Source organism: Penaeus chinensis, chromosome 11 (assembly GCF_019202785.1).
Source record: "Penaeus chinensis breed Huanghai No. 1 chromosome 11, ASM1920278v2, whole genome shotgun sequence".
NCBI lineage: Eukaryota > Metazoa > Arthropoda > Malacostraca > Decapoda > Penaeidae > Penaeus > Penaeus chinensis.
Genome location: NC_061829.1, coordinates 7,911,222 through 7,926,221, shown reverse-complemented (window position 1 = coordinate 7,926,221; position 15,000 = coordinate 7,911,222). Strand labels below are relative to the sequence as shown.

General features: G+C 38.2%; 3 protein-coding genes across 3 annotated transcripts in view; 2 read left to right on the top strand and 1 right to left on the bottom strand.

Moving 5' to 3' along the window:
* LOC125030392 (neuronal pentraxin-2-like) overlaps positions 1-144 on the top strand; it is a 1,611-nt gene extending 1,467 nt beyond the window's left edge. Inside the window, exon 5 of the mRNA XM_047620426.1 lies at positions 97-144. Within this exon, the coding sequence (XP_047476382.1) occupies positions 97-144 (48 nt within the window). The remainder of the gene's footprint in view (positions 1-96) is intronic.
* Positions 145-4,432: 4,288 nt separating this feature from the next.
* LOC125030391 (glycine receptor subunit beta-like) lies at positions 4,433-6,393 on the top strand. The gene is made up of 5 exons (XM_047620425.1): positions 4,433-4,437; positions 4,969-5,107; positions 5,559-5,667; positions 5,790-5,795; positions 6,110-6,393. The coding sequence occupies exons 1-5, from the start codon at positions 4,433-4,435 to the stop codon at positions 6,391-6,393; spliced, it is 543 nt and encodes a 180-aa protein (XP_047476381.1).
* Positions 6,394-11,754: 5,361 nt separating this feature from the next.
* LOC125030390 (solute carrier family 23 member 1-like) overlaps positions 11,755-15,000 on the bottom strand; it is a 33,486-nt gene continuing 30,240 nt past the window's right edge. The window contains exons 15-16 of the mRNA XM_047620424.1: positions 12,518-12,650; positions 11,755-11,819 (exon numbers count right to left, since the gene is read on the bottom strand). Of these exons, the coding sequence (XP_047476380.1) occupies positions 11,755-11,819; positions 12,518-12,650 (198 nt within the window). The remainder of the gene's footprint in view (positions 11,820-12,517; positions 12,651-15,000) is intronic.

Genomic DNA, 15,000 nt, shown 5'->3' with positions numbered 1-15,000 from the left:
TAGATCTGGTTCTTCCTTGAGCTTGGTTTTCTAGATCTGATTCTTCCTTGAGCTTGGTTTTCTAGATTTAATGATGCCTTGAGCTTGGTTTTCTAGATCTGGTTCTTCCTTGAGCTTGGTTTTCTAGATCTGATGCTCACTTAAGCTTGGTTTTCTAGATCTGATTCTTCCTTGAGCTTGGTTTTCTAGATTTAATGATGCCTTGAGCTTGGTTTTCTAGATCTGATGATGCCTTGAGTTTGGTTTTCTAGATTTAATGATGCCTTGAGCTTGGTTTTCTAGATCTGATGCTCCCTTAAGCTTGGTTTTCTAGATCTGATGATTCCCTGTACTTGGTTTTCTAGATCTGATTCTTCTTTGAGCTTGGTTTTCTAGATTTCATGATTCGTAGAACTTGGTTTTTCAAGATCTGATTCTTCCCTGAGCTTGTTTTTTTAGATCTGATTCTTCCTTGAGCTTGGTTTTCTAGATTTGATTCTTCCTTGAGCTTGGTTTTCTAGATTTGATTCTTCCTTGGGCTTGGTTTTCTAGTTTTTATTTTTTCTTGAGCTTGTTTTTTTTAGATCTGATTCTTCCTTGAGCTTGGTTTTCTTGATCTGATTCTTCCTTGAGCTTGGTTTTCTAGATTTGATTCTTCCTTGAGCTTGGTTTTCTAGATTTGATTCTTTCTTGGGCTTGGTTTTCTAGTTTTTATTTTTTCTTGAGCTTGTTTTTTTTTTTAGATCTGATTCTTCTTTGAGCTTGGTTTTCTTGATCTGATTCTTCCTTGAGCTTGGTTTTCTAGATTTTTTTAACAAATCTTATTATTCGTTAAGTTTGATTTTCTATTTGTTTTTCGATTTATTTATTCATTAAGCTTGATTTTATATAATACGGTTAATTTTCAATATGTATTCCTTAAGCTGTTTTTTTGTTTTTTTATTTCAAGATCGAATCACTCTTTATGCCTAGTTTTCTAGGCTTAATTCAGCTTTTAGATTTAATTATTCCCTCAGTATGTTTCACAAGAGAGACGAATTACACTCGGAAAAACGCTAAATTCACCCCTTTAGATCGCCATGTGTGAGGTGCAGCTCGAGGGAGACGTCCTTAGTTGGGCGGAGATGCAATGGAGGCTCGAGGGAGAAGTGCAATGGGCGGTGCAAGAGCGAGAGAGTGTCTGCAACACAGCGAGCCGAAAGATTACTATTTTCCCGGACCGTTTCTCACTGAAAAACGCCATTAATTTGTGCCAGGTGAAGCTCTCTCTCGTGTATGTATTTTATTGGGGAACCTTAAAGACAAACATAAAAGTATTTATGTTTAAAGGCATTGCTTATATATTATATTGTTAATACTAGTAGTGATAATAATGATAGTAGAACTAACAGTGATAATGTAAATGATAATGGCGATAATGATGATGGCAATGCTATTCATACGATAATAATATAATCAAGAGTAGTTATAAAGATAATAATAATGGTGATTATGATAATTATAAAAACAACTATAACAGTAGCAATCACAACAATAATAATAGTACTATTACTCCTGTTGGTACTTCAGCCGTTGCTACTTATGATGACGATGCTAATGCTAATAAGATATTGATAATAATTGTTTTTGTCATTTGTTATAATCATATATAATAGTAATGATAATAATGACGATGATGATAGTGTTCATAAAGATGATGGTAATAATAATAATGATAATAATAATAATAATAATAATAATGATAATAATAATAATAACAATAATAATAATGATAGCAATGATAATAATGATAATAATAATGATAATGATGATGATTATGATAATGATAACAGAAAATAGAAGCAATGATAATAATAAGAATAGTAATATTAATAATGATAATAATGATAACAACAATAATAAGAATGATAATGATAATTATTATATTACTACTACTAATAATAATGGAAGTAATTGCAATAATAATAATGATAAATATTTCTACTATTATTATTATTATCATCATTTTTATTATTCTTACAATGGTAATATCAGTACTAATAATAATAATAAAAATAATGATAATGATGATAATGATATTAATGATTATACTAGTAATGCTAATAGTACTAATATAATTATTACTAATGGTGATGATTAAAAATAGTAATAATAACAATATAAATAATAATAACTATGATAACAGTAATAATGATAATGATAGTAATAATAATAACAAAAATGATTATCTTAATAATGATAAAAGCCATGATAGCAATAATGAAAATGACAATAATAATAATAAAAGCAATAACAATAGCAATAATAATAATAAAAATAATAATAATAATAATAACATTAATAATAATAATAATAATAATAATAACAATAATGATAATAATGATAATAATAACAATAATAATAATAATAATAATAATAATAATAATAATAATAATAATAATGATAATGATAATAATAATAATGATAATAATAATAACAACAATAATAATAATAATAATGCTAATAATGATAATAATAACAATAATATTAACAAAAATAATGATGATGATAATGATGATGATAATAATAACAACAACAATATTTGACGCACAGATAGTCGGAGGTTCACTGTCGGTTCCGATGGACGACGGAGAGAACGCGTGGATGTACGAATCGTCCAAAAACCGTTCCGGGTACTGCTCAGGAGGCCAGGGTTCCGCCTACCTGTGGCTGGGTGCAAACGACATGAGTAGAGAGAACGAATGGGTTTACTGGACGTCGGGGGAACCCTTGGCTTGGGAGGGGCCGTGGCGAGGCGCTGGACCCAACGGGGGTAACGTCGAGAACTGCCTGGTTATGCTGACTGGTGATTTCCCGGGGCTTTGGTCAGACATTGCCTGCCTCGACTCCTATGCCTTCTGCGTCCCGTGCGAGTTCGACCGCTTGTCTGTCCTCTACCTCAAGGGCGCCATGTTGTGTGAGGGATCGCCGATTAACAAACAGTACATTGTGTCCGAAGAGAAAAACGGACGCCCGTTGCTATCTGGATTCCTACATTCGGATATATTCTGGGATCCAGGTGTTGGCAGCTGGGTTCTTCAGTCTCTCAAAGTAAGACTTTTTCCAAATACTTTTTTTCTTTGTAGGCAGTTTTCAAGCAAAGCATGGATGATTATTTCAAACGAGTATTATAACCTGTAAAAAAATATTAATAGTAAACAAAATATAATTATATATATGTGTGTGTGTGTGTGTGTGTGTGTGTGTGTGTGTGTGTGTGTGTGTGTGTGTATTTCGCAATACAATAACTTATTTCTCCTACAGGAGGAAGGGGTTAGCGCCTCGTGGACACCCTCAAGGGAAGGGATGTATCCGTTCGGCACACGCCAATGGACGCTGGGCGGTGAGGTGTGCCAGATGCAAGCGGGTACCGAGATTTCACTCACATTATCTGTCTGCGGCAAGGGGGAATTTACCTGCGCTGACGGTAATTGCATCGACCTCTCCTTGAGGTGTAACCTACGTATCGACTGCCCAGATGAGAGTGACGAATCCCTGTGCTCCGTGGTCGACATCCCGCCCGGGTACAACACCAACATCCCGCCCCCCTCCCCACGGAAGGAAAATCCCCTGGACGTCAATGTAGGGATCCAGATCATCGCCTTCCCGTCCATCGTCACGCAGGACTTGTCCTTGACGGTGACGTTCAAGCTCTCTCTGCAGTGGAAGGACGTCCGGCTGAATTACCTGAACCTCAAGGAGGATCGCAGCCTTAACAAACTTTCCTCCGAGGAAGTGGCCGATATCTGGACTCCGAGAGTGCACTTTAGCAACGCCCTGGGTAACGTCTTTACCAACCTGGATCCCGGCTCCAGACTCGAGTGTTTGCGGGAGAGTCCGTCCTCGCCGGGGCCGTCTTACCTGCCAGTGGAAGGTATGAAAAGATCTTTATGTCACAGTAGAACCTTGTGGTAATCAATAAAGGTGCGTACCAAAAAAAGTTTCTTCATAGAAAATATAATTTTATTACTTCATACCTTTCAATAGGTTTAGGCATTCATTTAATATTCGGTAAATTTGGAAAGGACGCCTAACACCGATTTCCGGGTGAAAATTATGTTTTTCTTAATCTCTTTTCGTGTTTCTAGCACTCATTTCCTTTGCAAACGAAGCACAACTACGATATCTGCCCGGGCTAAAAACGAATGATCGGAATAAATCTTTCAGTAAATTAGTTAAAGTGAAACAGATTCAGAATTAATAGCGGGCTTCTCCCCTTAACCCACCTCTCAGAGGGGTGCCACCCCCCCCCCCCCCCTGCAAAATCTGCAAAATAATCTCGTATGTTCCAGCAGGATAGAGCCCGGGTAAATACCTGGATCTCGCATCGTTAATTTCTTATCTTGACCAATAAATTCGCAATGACCAGCCTCCGAGAATAGACTTTTGAGACAAAAGCTTACACCTCAAAAGGATGAGGTAACTTAGGTTATGGTATTGCGATCACTATCCTCCGCTCTATTGCGTTATTGCCATGACATTTGAAGGCGAAACAGCAGCTTATACACAGAAAATGCCATAGCGAAAAGTGTCTTAGAATGTTACGTTCTATCGGGTCAGATTCCTTAATTTTGATGTTAGGCGTAATTTTCAAGAACCCGTAATATTCTGTCAATGGTTCTGTTTGGTGTTATGTATGAATCAAGCAAAATTCTCTGTGATTTCGCCGTCTTTCTACTCAGAATGTATAAACCTATCAATATATGTGTAGTCACCCCTAAATTAAATAACGTTCTCTGTGGTAGGTGGACTATTTAATAGGTAGACTTATATATTTTAGATTTCCTACTTTTCATCCTACCTTAAAATCTGTACAAGCCAATATTCCAACTTCGTGTATTTCGAAGACAAATGCAAATATTCATAACACATATGCATTACCAAACAAACAAATATACCAAACCTGAATGTTCATAAATGACTGACTGTATGCAAATTTTCCCGACTAAGACGCCGCCGCCTTGAACTCAGCTTTTGCCCCGCAGTTAATATCTTTTCCGGGAGAGAGAACAGCCTGCAGATAAGTCAGCTGTACCACGTGACTTACACCTGCGAGTTCGACCTCCTTATGTTCCCTTTTGATTCTCAGGTAGGAATGAAACTCTCGTTGTCTCCTTGTTTTCGTTTTCTTTAATTTTGTTTTAATTTTTTTACTCCCTTCATCACTTTTTTTACCTCCTTCATCTTATTTTTTTTTCCTTCGTCTTTGCTCGTCTTCTTATTATTATTTTATTTTATTTAATCTTCTTTTTATATTCTTTACTTTTCTTTTCTATTTTTTCCTTTATATTTAGTTTGTTATTTCGTTTTCTTCTTTTTCTTCTTTGCCGTTACCTTATGTTTCATTTTCACACAGGATGCTATTCATCCCGATGACACACTGTAAACATCTAAACAACCACATTCATCTTTTATATGTTATCTATTTACTTACCTATTAATCCATGCACTTATATACTTATATATCCATATATCTATTTATCTATTCATTCATTTATGTATCTGTCCATCTGTTTATTTCCTCCATATTATTTCGGTAGGTCTGTTCTCTGCGGTTTACGATGGTCTCCGCGTCGGCGCCATATTTGCGTCTGACGACTACCAAGGCCTTCTACACGGGGCAGAAAGACCTCATCGAATACACAATCCGTGTGTAGTACAAATTGGTGGATTTTGACTCTATTTTTTTGGCTCGAATATAATTTTTAGTACATTACACGTCGATTTACGTTGTATTATGTTGATGTTAATATTTGATTTTGACAATACAGCTCTGAGTATGTATGACTTCAAGAGACCGTAGTTTTGAGAATTTAACTGTGATAAGAAAATCAAAAGCATACGTAAGGAACACTGTTTAGGCTTTTGCAGGAGTATATAGACTCTACGGCGCCTGATATTGAACCATTTAGAAATTGGTATCACATATCTGAAACGCTATATAGAGCAAGCCTTTCCGCATTTTCCACTGGCATTGTTTACTCTCATCACTCTTTTTTTATTATTCCCTTTATAATCAAGACACATAACACCATCCCTTTATAATAAAGACACATAACACCATCCACCTTCATTCACCTTCCTTTTCCAGGTAACGTCACTGTCGAAGAGGGAACAGATGGCGACTTCTCCTCGGTCACTGTCTACGTCCGCTTCTCACGCCGGTACGAATTCTACCTCCTGACGCTCTACATCCCCACGACCCTCCTCATCCTCATCGCCTACAGCACCTTCTACTTCAACCCCGTCATCTTCCAGCCTCGCATCATCGTCGCCATCACGGCCCTGCTCGTCCTGTCGTCCTTGTTCACTCAGGTGGGTTGGCGATGGTGGGGGAGGCGGATTTACCTTGTGTTTCGGTTGGGGAAGGGTTAGTGGGGTCAGGGTGTTAATCGTTTTGATTTTATGTTTAAGGTATGTGTGATATATATTAATATATATATATGTGTGTGTGTGTGTGTGTGTGTGTGTGTGTGTGTGTGTGTGTGTGTGTGTGTGTACATATATATATATATATATATATATATATATAGAGAGAGAGAGAGAGAGAGAGAGAGAGAGAGAGAGAGAGAGAGAGAGGGAGAGAATATGTTTGTGTGTGTCTGAGCCTATGTGTTTGAGGGAGTCTGCTGAACTGCATTCGATACCGGCAAACCGGCCTTTTGACCCTTCCCCCTAACAGACCTCGAACGCCTTGCCCAAGACGTCCTACTTCAAGATGGTTGACGTGTGGCTGTTCTTCTCCATCCTCATCATCTTCATCGTTGTCTTCATCCAAACCTTGGTGGAGTTTTCGTCGCTTGAGACTGTATTTGCATTTAAGCGAAAAAATAAAATCATTCAGGTAAGAGATTGGAATTTTCCATGTACGCTATAGCTAGTTCATTTATTAGTACAGAAGCTTCTGTTTTTCCTACTGTTATCATATGCAATGCCCAATATAACTTTCAATTATTCTTAAATATTTGAACGGTGTAACAGTGATTGAAACTTTTGTTTCATCGTAGAAATTTAATATCTTTTTCATTACATGTACTTCCAGGTTAACAAATTTGAACAGGTAATTGCGAATAAATACTTTGATAAGATATACCATATCTTTTGGATATTTCTGCTAAACAAATGAGCTTTTTTGTCTGATGGAATAGCGTGTGGTGTGTATTTTAAGAATGAAGTCTATGTTTGTCACTAAATTTAGTAATTATAACTTAACAACTTAGCATTTTAATAACAACTTTGCTACGGTTGTTTTTTGCTCCAGATCCCAAACAACAAAAGCAAGTCCGAGCCGCCACCTCCCCTTTCCCTTAATCTCAAGATCCTTTTCGTCGGAAGGTTCCTCATCCCATTCATCATCGTGATTTTCAATATCGCCTACTGGACGAAAGCCTTGTGGTAAGACACCTTTTTTATTTTCACTGCCCCCCCCCCCCCCTCCCCCGAATCCATTGCTTTGGCCCAATGTAGGAGATCACCCCTGCTTTGGACCTCAGCCCTCGCCTCAACCAATTCTGCTTGGTCTTTTGTTCTCCCCCTTTCCTTTTCCTCCTCTTCTACATCCCCTTCTTCTGTCCACTTATCCTAATCGTTAACTTAGTTTTATCCTTTTCATCACAATACTTTACTATAGTACTATTTGACCTGAGATTAGCACATTTATTTGTTTTAACCATTAACCATTAACCATTCACCGTCCCTTTTAGCTTGTCATGCATACATACATACTAACATACATACACACGTACGTACGTACACACACACACACACACACACACACACACACACACACACACACACACACACACACACACACACACACACACACACATACACACACACACACACACACCCACACACACACACACACACACACACACACACACACACACACACACACACACACACACACACACACACACAGGAGAGAGAGAGAGAGAGAGAGAGAGAGAGAGAGAGAGAGAGAGAGAGAGAGAGAGAGAGAGAGAGAGAGAGAGAGAGAGAGAGAGAGAGAGAAATAGAGAGAGAGTTTAAGTATCATGTAAGAATACGAATTCTGTTAGACTCATCCATGATTCTGTAGGAGTCCTTAGCGAATGCCTAGTACAGTTTGAATACGAACCGCCATCCGTAAATCCAGAACTAAAACTTTCCCATACCTTACCATTTGTACGTCACGTTATTCGCACATACTAATAAGCTGTCGTTTTCCTAGGTGAGACAGAAAGGACGCAGAGGTCTTCATGTATGTACATCATTATGAGTCTGGCATGTGGTGTTTTATGTTTATGTTGGCGACATGAGATAAGGTGTCTGTCAACAGTGATGATAATTATGGACATGTAGCTCATATTCACACCATAAAAGTTTCGTCAGAGAATTCAGTGATTGAAAAGAGAGATCCAAATATGTGCTTTGATATATCCATGTTTATTTATGTAATGCATGTTTTTGAATTGCAAACATTTTAGCAGAAACATATATATGTAAATTCGTACTGTGTGTGTGTGTGTGTGTGTGTGTGTGTGTGTGTGTGTGTGTGTGTGTGTGTGTGTGTGTGTGTGTGTGTGTGTGTGTACATGTGTATATATATGTGTATATATATATATATATATATATATATGTGTGTGTGTGTGTGTGTGTGTGTGTGTGTGTGTGTGAGTGTATGTCTTTGTGTGCGTGTTTTTGTGAGTGTATGTATGCGTGTATGTATATATCAAAGGCCATCATCAGTCAGTATCGACTATGGCATTATTGTCTCTACCCACTCTGGTATAGGTGGAGTCAATGCCAGGGCAAACGAATATGAGGAGCAAGCTGTTGCCCATGCAGCAAGCTCTCTCTCTCTCCGCGCAGCAGATGGATCCAAAGGAACGGCATAGACCGATACGGTTTGGCACCAGCGGTGTCGCAAGAGCTGCCAGAACAAGGTCGTAAGCGACAACGAACTGCCTTCGGGGGTTCGGCTCTGGATTTTTCATCAGGGTTGACTCCCGAAACCTTTTCCATCTTAAAGATGCCACAAGGCAGTGGATTGTTTTGTATAGGGTAAACTCCCATAGCCTAAGGAGTTCGTTGTCGCTTGCGACCTCGTTCTGGCAACTCTTGCGACGCCGCTGGTGCCAAACCATATCTATCAGCTGCATGGAAAGAGGGAGCCTGCTGCATGGGCAACAGCTTGCTCCTCACATTCTTTCATCCAGGCATTGACTCACACCACAGGAGACACTGCGCAGCGTCGACACATTTCGGAGAGTGGCATTTACCAGTTATAAGCTACATTGCTCAATTGGCATAAATCGTAATTCTAGGGGCCATCAATAGTGCCAAAGTCGACATCGACTGGTGGTGGCCGTCGATATATATATATGTATATATGTGTGTATATATATGTATGTGTATATATATGTATATATATATATGTATATATATGTATATATATATATATATATATATATATATATATATATAGCCGCGTTGGCCGAGTGGTTAGAGCTTCAGACTCAAAGACTGTCACGAGAATCTGAGGTCGAGAGTTTGAGTTACCGGCCGGCGCGTTGTCCCCCGGGCAAGGAACTTGACCTTGATTGCTTACAAGTGACCCGATCAGGGATACATAAATCCAAAATTAGCAGGTGGTGGATGTAGATTTCAAGCAAAAGCAGATAATGAACTCACAAGTTGAACCATGCAATGCTGAGCAGAACCACATCATGTTTGATGGTTAGGATCACCCATCTCGTATAGGTACTACCCCTGAAGAAAACAGAAACGTACTTTAGTGCATCTCCCTAGTTCAATCAATGATCAAGCTCTCAAAGGAGCACTTGGAAAAGCGTGAAGGATCTCGCCACTTGACGACAGCTGCTGGAACATCAGCAACATAATTGCTGCGGTGCATGTGTCACGAGAGACATATAGGTCATTGGTCACAGTTGTCCTATTCTGAACTATCTGTCCTTGATGATGATGATGATGATGTGTATGTGTGTATATATATATGTATATAAATATATATATACTTACATGGATATATGTATATACATATAGATAGATATAGGTATACATATATATATATATTCATATATACATGTATATATGTATGTATGTATATATAGATAGATATATTTAGATATAAATACATATATATATATATATATCTCGAATCAAATGGAAATGGAAGAAAGCAAACTTAGTTGGAACACTGCAAAAAATAGAGAACTATAAATAAAACATATATCATGATTTGTTTCTGAAACTTTGACGGTGTTACATGTCTGTGGTTGTCATCAGAAAGCTTTAGTGTCTAATGTTTGTCTTTTGTTTAATGGCTGTAAGTTGCCTTTATTTTCACTAAACAGTGTGATTTTTTTTTTTTTTTTTTTTTTTTTTTTTTTTTTTTTTTCAGCGAGGTGGAGAACCCATCTGCTGTACAATGGTTGTTCCATAGTCGTGTCAAGATCTGTTGTAGTAACAACACTTGGGAGCTTTTATAACCGAATACTGTTTGTGTTTGTGCACAAAACCAAGTGAACTATAGTTGCCGTAAATTAGGATAAATTTCAAAAGATAGAAATTTGTGATTGTAGTGAGGCCACAAAAAAAAATCCATTGTAATGTTCCGAAAACTGGGCGTTTTCAGACAGTTGTCTGTGTGTGGCAAGGATATACAGGTTTTGTCTCCAACAGGTATCGACGGTTTACGAACTGCTTCTGGCATTTTATTAAACTAATATTTAGTTTTGCCGAATTTCAGATTGTTTTCTAGTTGTGAAAAAATCATAAAGGAATAAGCTGCTGCGGAAATACCAACCAAGATCTTCTGGACAATCTATGGCTGCTATTGAACTAGAAATGGCGTTTAGGAATTCAAAAAGAAAGGAAAACATAAATAGCAAGAAGTCTTCTTAATTTGTATTTGGATGGACACAGAATAAACAGAAGTGGCAAAGGGACACATACCTATCGGCACAGTGTTATTGATATTATAGAAAGAATTTATATCCCGTTTTCTATGAACTTTCGTTACACGTTAGAGGCGCTGGGTACTTGGAAATATATTCCATATTTTCAGATAAGGATAAATCATGTATATTGTTTGCTATACATAATTCTGCATCCATATTCAATTCCAACAGGGAGAGTATATTAAGGTAGCAATGAGTTAATGCCAGTATTAGTATCGGTATTATATAATTTATGATGAAAGTTATGGACATGGGCTTCTCTGATGTTAAGAAAAAAAGATCTAACAGTATTTTCATAGAAAATATTCCCTAAGCCTCCTCTGTTCCCAGTTTAAAGGTACAAAAAGAAAGAAAAACTAAAATTTTCAAGATTTTATTATTTCCCATCTATAGTATTTTCACCAAATACCCTATTAACATCACAGTGATGCGATTTGATACGGGATCCTCACATAGAGAAGTGTCTTTAATGCCTTTGTTGAGATGGGAGTGCCAATAAAAGTATTTCTTCACCCCTGTCCATTATTTCTTGAAGGCGCGGTCATAACAAAAGAAAAATGCCATCTGCGTAATACATTCACATTGGGTAAGGGTATAGATACTATCATACTAAAAACCTTTCATGTAAAAGGCAACGTCTTTGAGTTTTGCAACCCTGCCATACTAAAAACTAATTCTCGAACATCCTACGTATATTTACTACACAGTCTTCACCTTTTTCCTTGTATTCCAGAATGATCGTGTTGCTGTGATGTAATTACGTGACAGAATTTCAAGCACTAGGTGTTGTCCTTTGTTGCTTTTGCTTCTGCATGGTTTCTTTTTGCAAAGGCTCATCTGATGAAAGTGTTTCCGTAGTGTTAGAGATTTAAGGTTCATTCGCCATGGAAATGTTTCCCGTAACACTGCTATTTGGCTATGTGTGTATCTCACAGTTTTGTTTCTGAATTCCCTGCTTAATCTTTATTGTTTTAAACAACCTCTACAATTACATGTTCTCACTGCAGGCACATTAACAACGAGACGAACCACGGGGCGGCCACATCACGGTGATGACTGCTTGTGTTGTGGACCTTCATCATGACACGAACTCATGCGTACAAACGCACACACACACACACACACACACACACACACACACACACACACACACACACACACACACGCACGCACGCACGCACGCACACGTGTGTGTGTGTGTGTGTGTGTGTGTGTGTGTGTGTGTGTGTGTGCGTGCGCGTGTGTGTATACATACATATATATACATATATACATATATATACATACATACATATACATACACACATATATATGTATATATATACATATTTATGCATATATAGATAGATAGATAGATATACGTGTGTGTGTGTGTGTGCAAATATACATACAAATGTTCATCCTTTTCCTTTATGATATATGTGTTTAGTCACACACGCATATATGTCTGCATATTGTGTTTGTGTGCGTATGTTTGTGAGCGCCTGTGTAGAAAGCACCTGACTGTTATCGAGAGAAAGAGGCGCCCAGCCGACCTTCAGTCCACCGGGATCTGGCCTCAGCCTCTGAGTCGGGACCGTACTCAAGGAACTTCTCGGGTCCCAGCTGTTGGATCCGACGAAAATCTCCCGAGCGCCGGGTGCACAGACTGATACTGATCGCTATACCCTAGAAGCGCCAAGTAATACCAGTAATTAGAAGAAGATTCATCTCGAGCAACTAACAATCATGGCGACCCATAAACAACCATGAAACAGACAAACAACCACGTAACCAATAAACAACCACGCAATCTAGAAAACCGCACAAACAACCACGCAACCGACAAACAACCACGCAACCAACAAACAACCACGCAACCAACAAATAACCACGCAACCGATAAACAACCACGCAACCGACAAACAACCACGCAACCGACAAACAACCATGCAACCGACAAACAACCAACAAACCACCACGCAATCAATAGACAACCACGCAACCGACAAACAACCAACAAACCACCACGCAATCAATAGACAACCACGCAACCGACAAACAACCAGGAAAACGATAAACAACCACGCAACCAACAAAAAAAAACACGCAACCGACAAACAACCTCGCAATCTACAAACGACCACGCAACCGACAAACACCCATGAAACCGACAAACAACCACGCAACAGACATACAACTATGAAACCTGTAAACAACCATGCAACCGACAAACAACCAAGCAACCGAAAAACAACCACGCAGCCGACAAACAACCTCGCAACCAACAAACAGTTACGTAATCGAAAAACAACCATGCAACCGACAATCAACCACACAATCGACCACGCAATCAACAAACGACCACGCAACCGACAAACAATCCTGTAACCGACAAACCTGTAACCACGCAACTAACAAGCAATCACGCAAACCGACAAACAACCCTGTATTCGACAAACAACCACGCAGCCAACAATCAACCACGTAACCGACAAACAACCATGCAAACAGCCACGCAATCGAGCCATCAAACAACCAGGCAACCGACAAACAACCATGTATCCAACAAAAAAACCTGTAATAGACAAACAACACCGCATCCAACAATCAACCACGCAACCGACAAACAACCACGCAACCGACAAACAACCACGCAACCGACAAACAACCACGCAACCGACAATCAACCACGCAACCGACAATCAACCTCGCAGGCTCGCAGGCTCCGTGTGGGGTTTCGAAAAAGGGTTAACGATTCCGACTCTCAGGCCTTTGGACTGTTCGTACCAAGTGACTTAGTTGCGTGTTATCTAGTGTCTAGAAGTCTGCCTTTGGGTACAGCGACCACACGCCCACATAAAGGGCGATAACGATAGATTCCAATGGAGATAGCAGAGACGAAGGCATGTGGGAGGCGTGGCAAGATTGATATGCCCAACTTCGTTTATCATGGCTTGCACTCCAGTTTTTTTTTTTTTTTTTTTTCATCTTTTCTTTTCTTGGTTTCGTTATTCTCTTCATCTTCTTTGTTTTCTTTGTCTCCGTTTTTTACCCTTTTTGTTTTGTATTTTGCTCTTGTATCCTATTTTCCCTATTTCTTTTCTTCGCTCTCTCTCTCTCTCTCTTTCTCTCTCTCTCTCTCTCTCTCTCTCTCTCTCTCTCTCTCTCTCTCTCTCTCTCTCTGTCTATTTATCTATCTATCTATCTATCTATCTATTTATCTATTTATATCTATCTATTGATCTATCTCTTTCTGTGCCTTAAAAAAGTAAAAATTTAAGTTTATGAAAAAATAACGATGATAATTATGATGATAACAATTTATCGCAACAAAAAATAATAATAATGTAACCAGACAGCCCTTCACAACTAAGTACAAAAAACAAAATGCGGTTTGACTTCCATCTGGAGAACTCCCATTGGGTATCAGTGTACATTCAAAGGTCTTGTGATATGAGCATTGTCCCAAGTGTTAACGGGACAAAAAATTTACTTATAGCGAGGCGTGGGAACACTTATCCTTATCCTTATCATGTGGTATTCTCGTTGTTGAGGTCAGTCTTTGTTAATATATGACAAGACAATATTATTATGATATTATTATATATGTTATGTGTAAGTTCGTCTCATAACAATATATCTATGAATGTTTTTTTAACAATTTCTTCTAAACATGTTTTCAGTAAGACCAATATTTTCTTAGGAAACTTTACTGCTGTTAACGGAGATACGTGAAAATATCCAGAGTGTAATTTATTTATGACAAGAATTACAAGTAAGATTACGTACAACAGATGACATGTTAAACAAATATAATGAATTATATTGAATAAAAAATAATAAAAAATCTGTATACGGTAGAGATGTTTCTTTTATACCCATGACATGCTATTTTCAGACTCTTCGCGGCCATTAAGATATATTTATATAAATGTCAACAGTTTCCATCTTTATACGTTCCGATTTTATTTTTTAATCAAATACGGTATACATGGCAGACTTGTTTATTTGTATCTTATGAACAAGGCCTATTTAA

What these genes read in the sequence shown, in the direction of transcription:
- LOC125030391 (XM_047620425.1), top strand. An exon ending in TGTTCCCTTTTGATTCTCAG is followed by an intron (nt 5,108 to 5,558) that starts GTAGGAATGAAA and finishes TTATTTCGGTAG; the next exon opens with GTCTGTTCTCTGCGGTTTAC.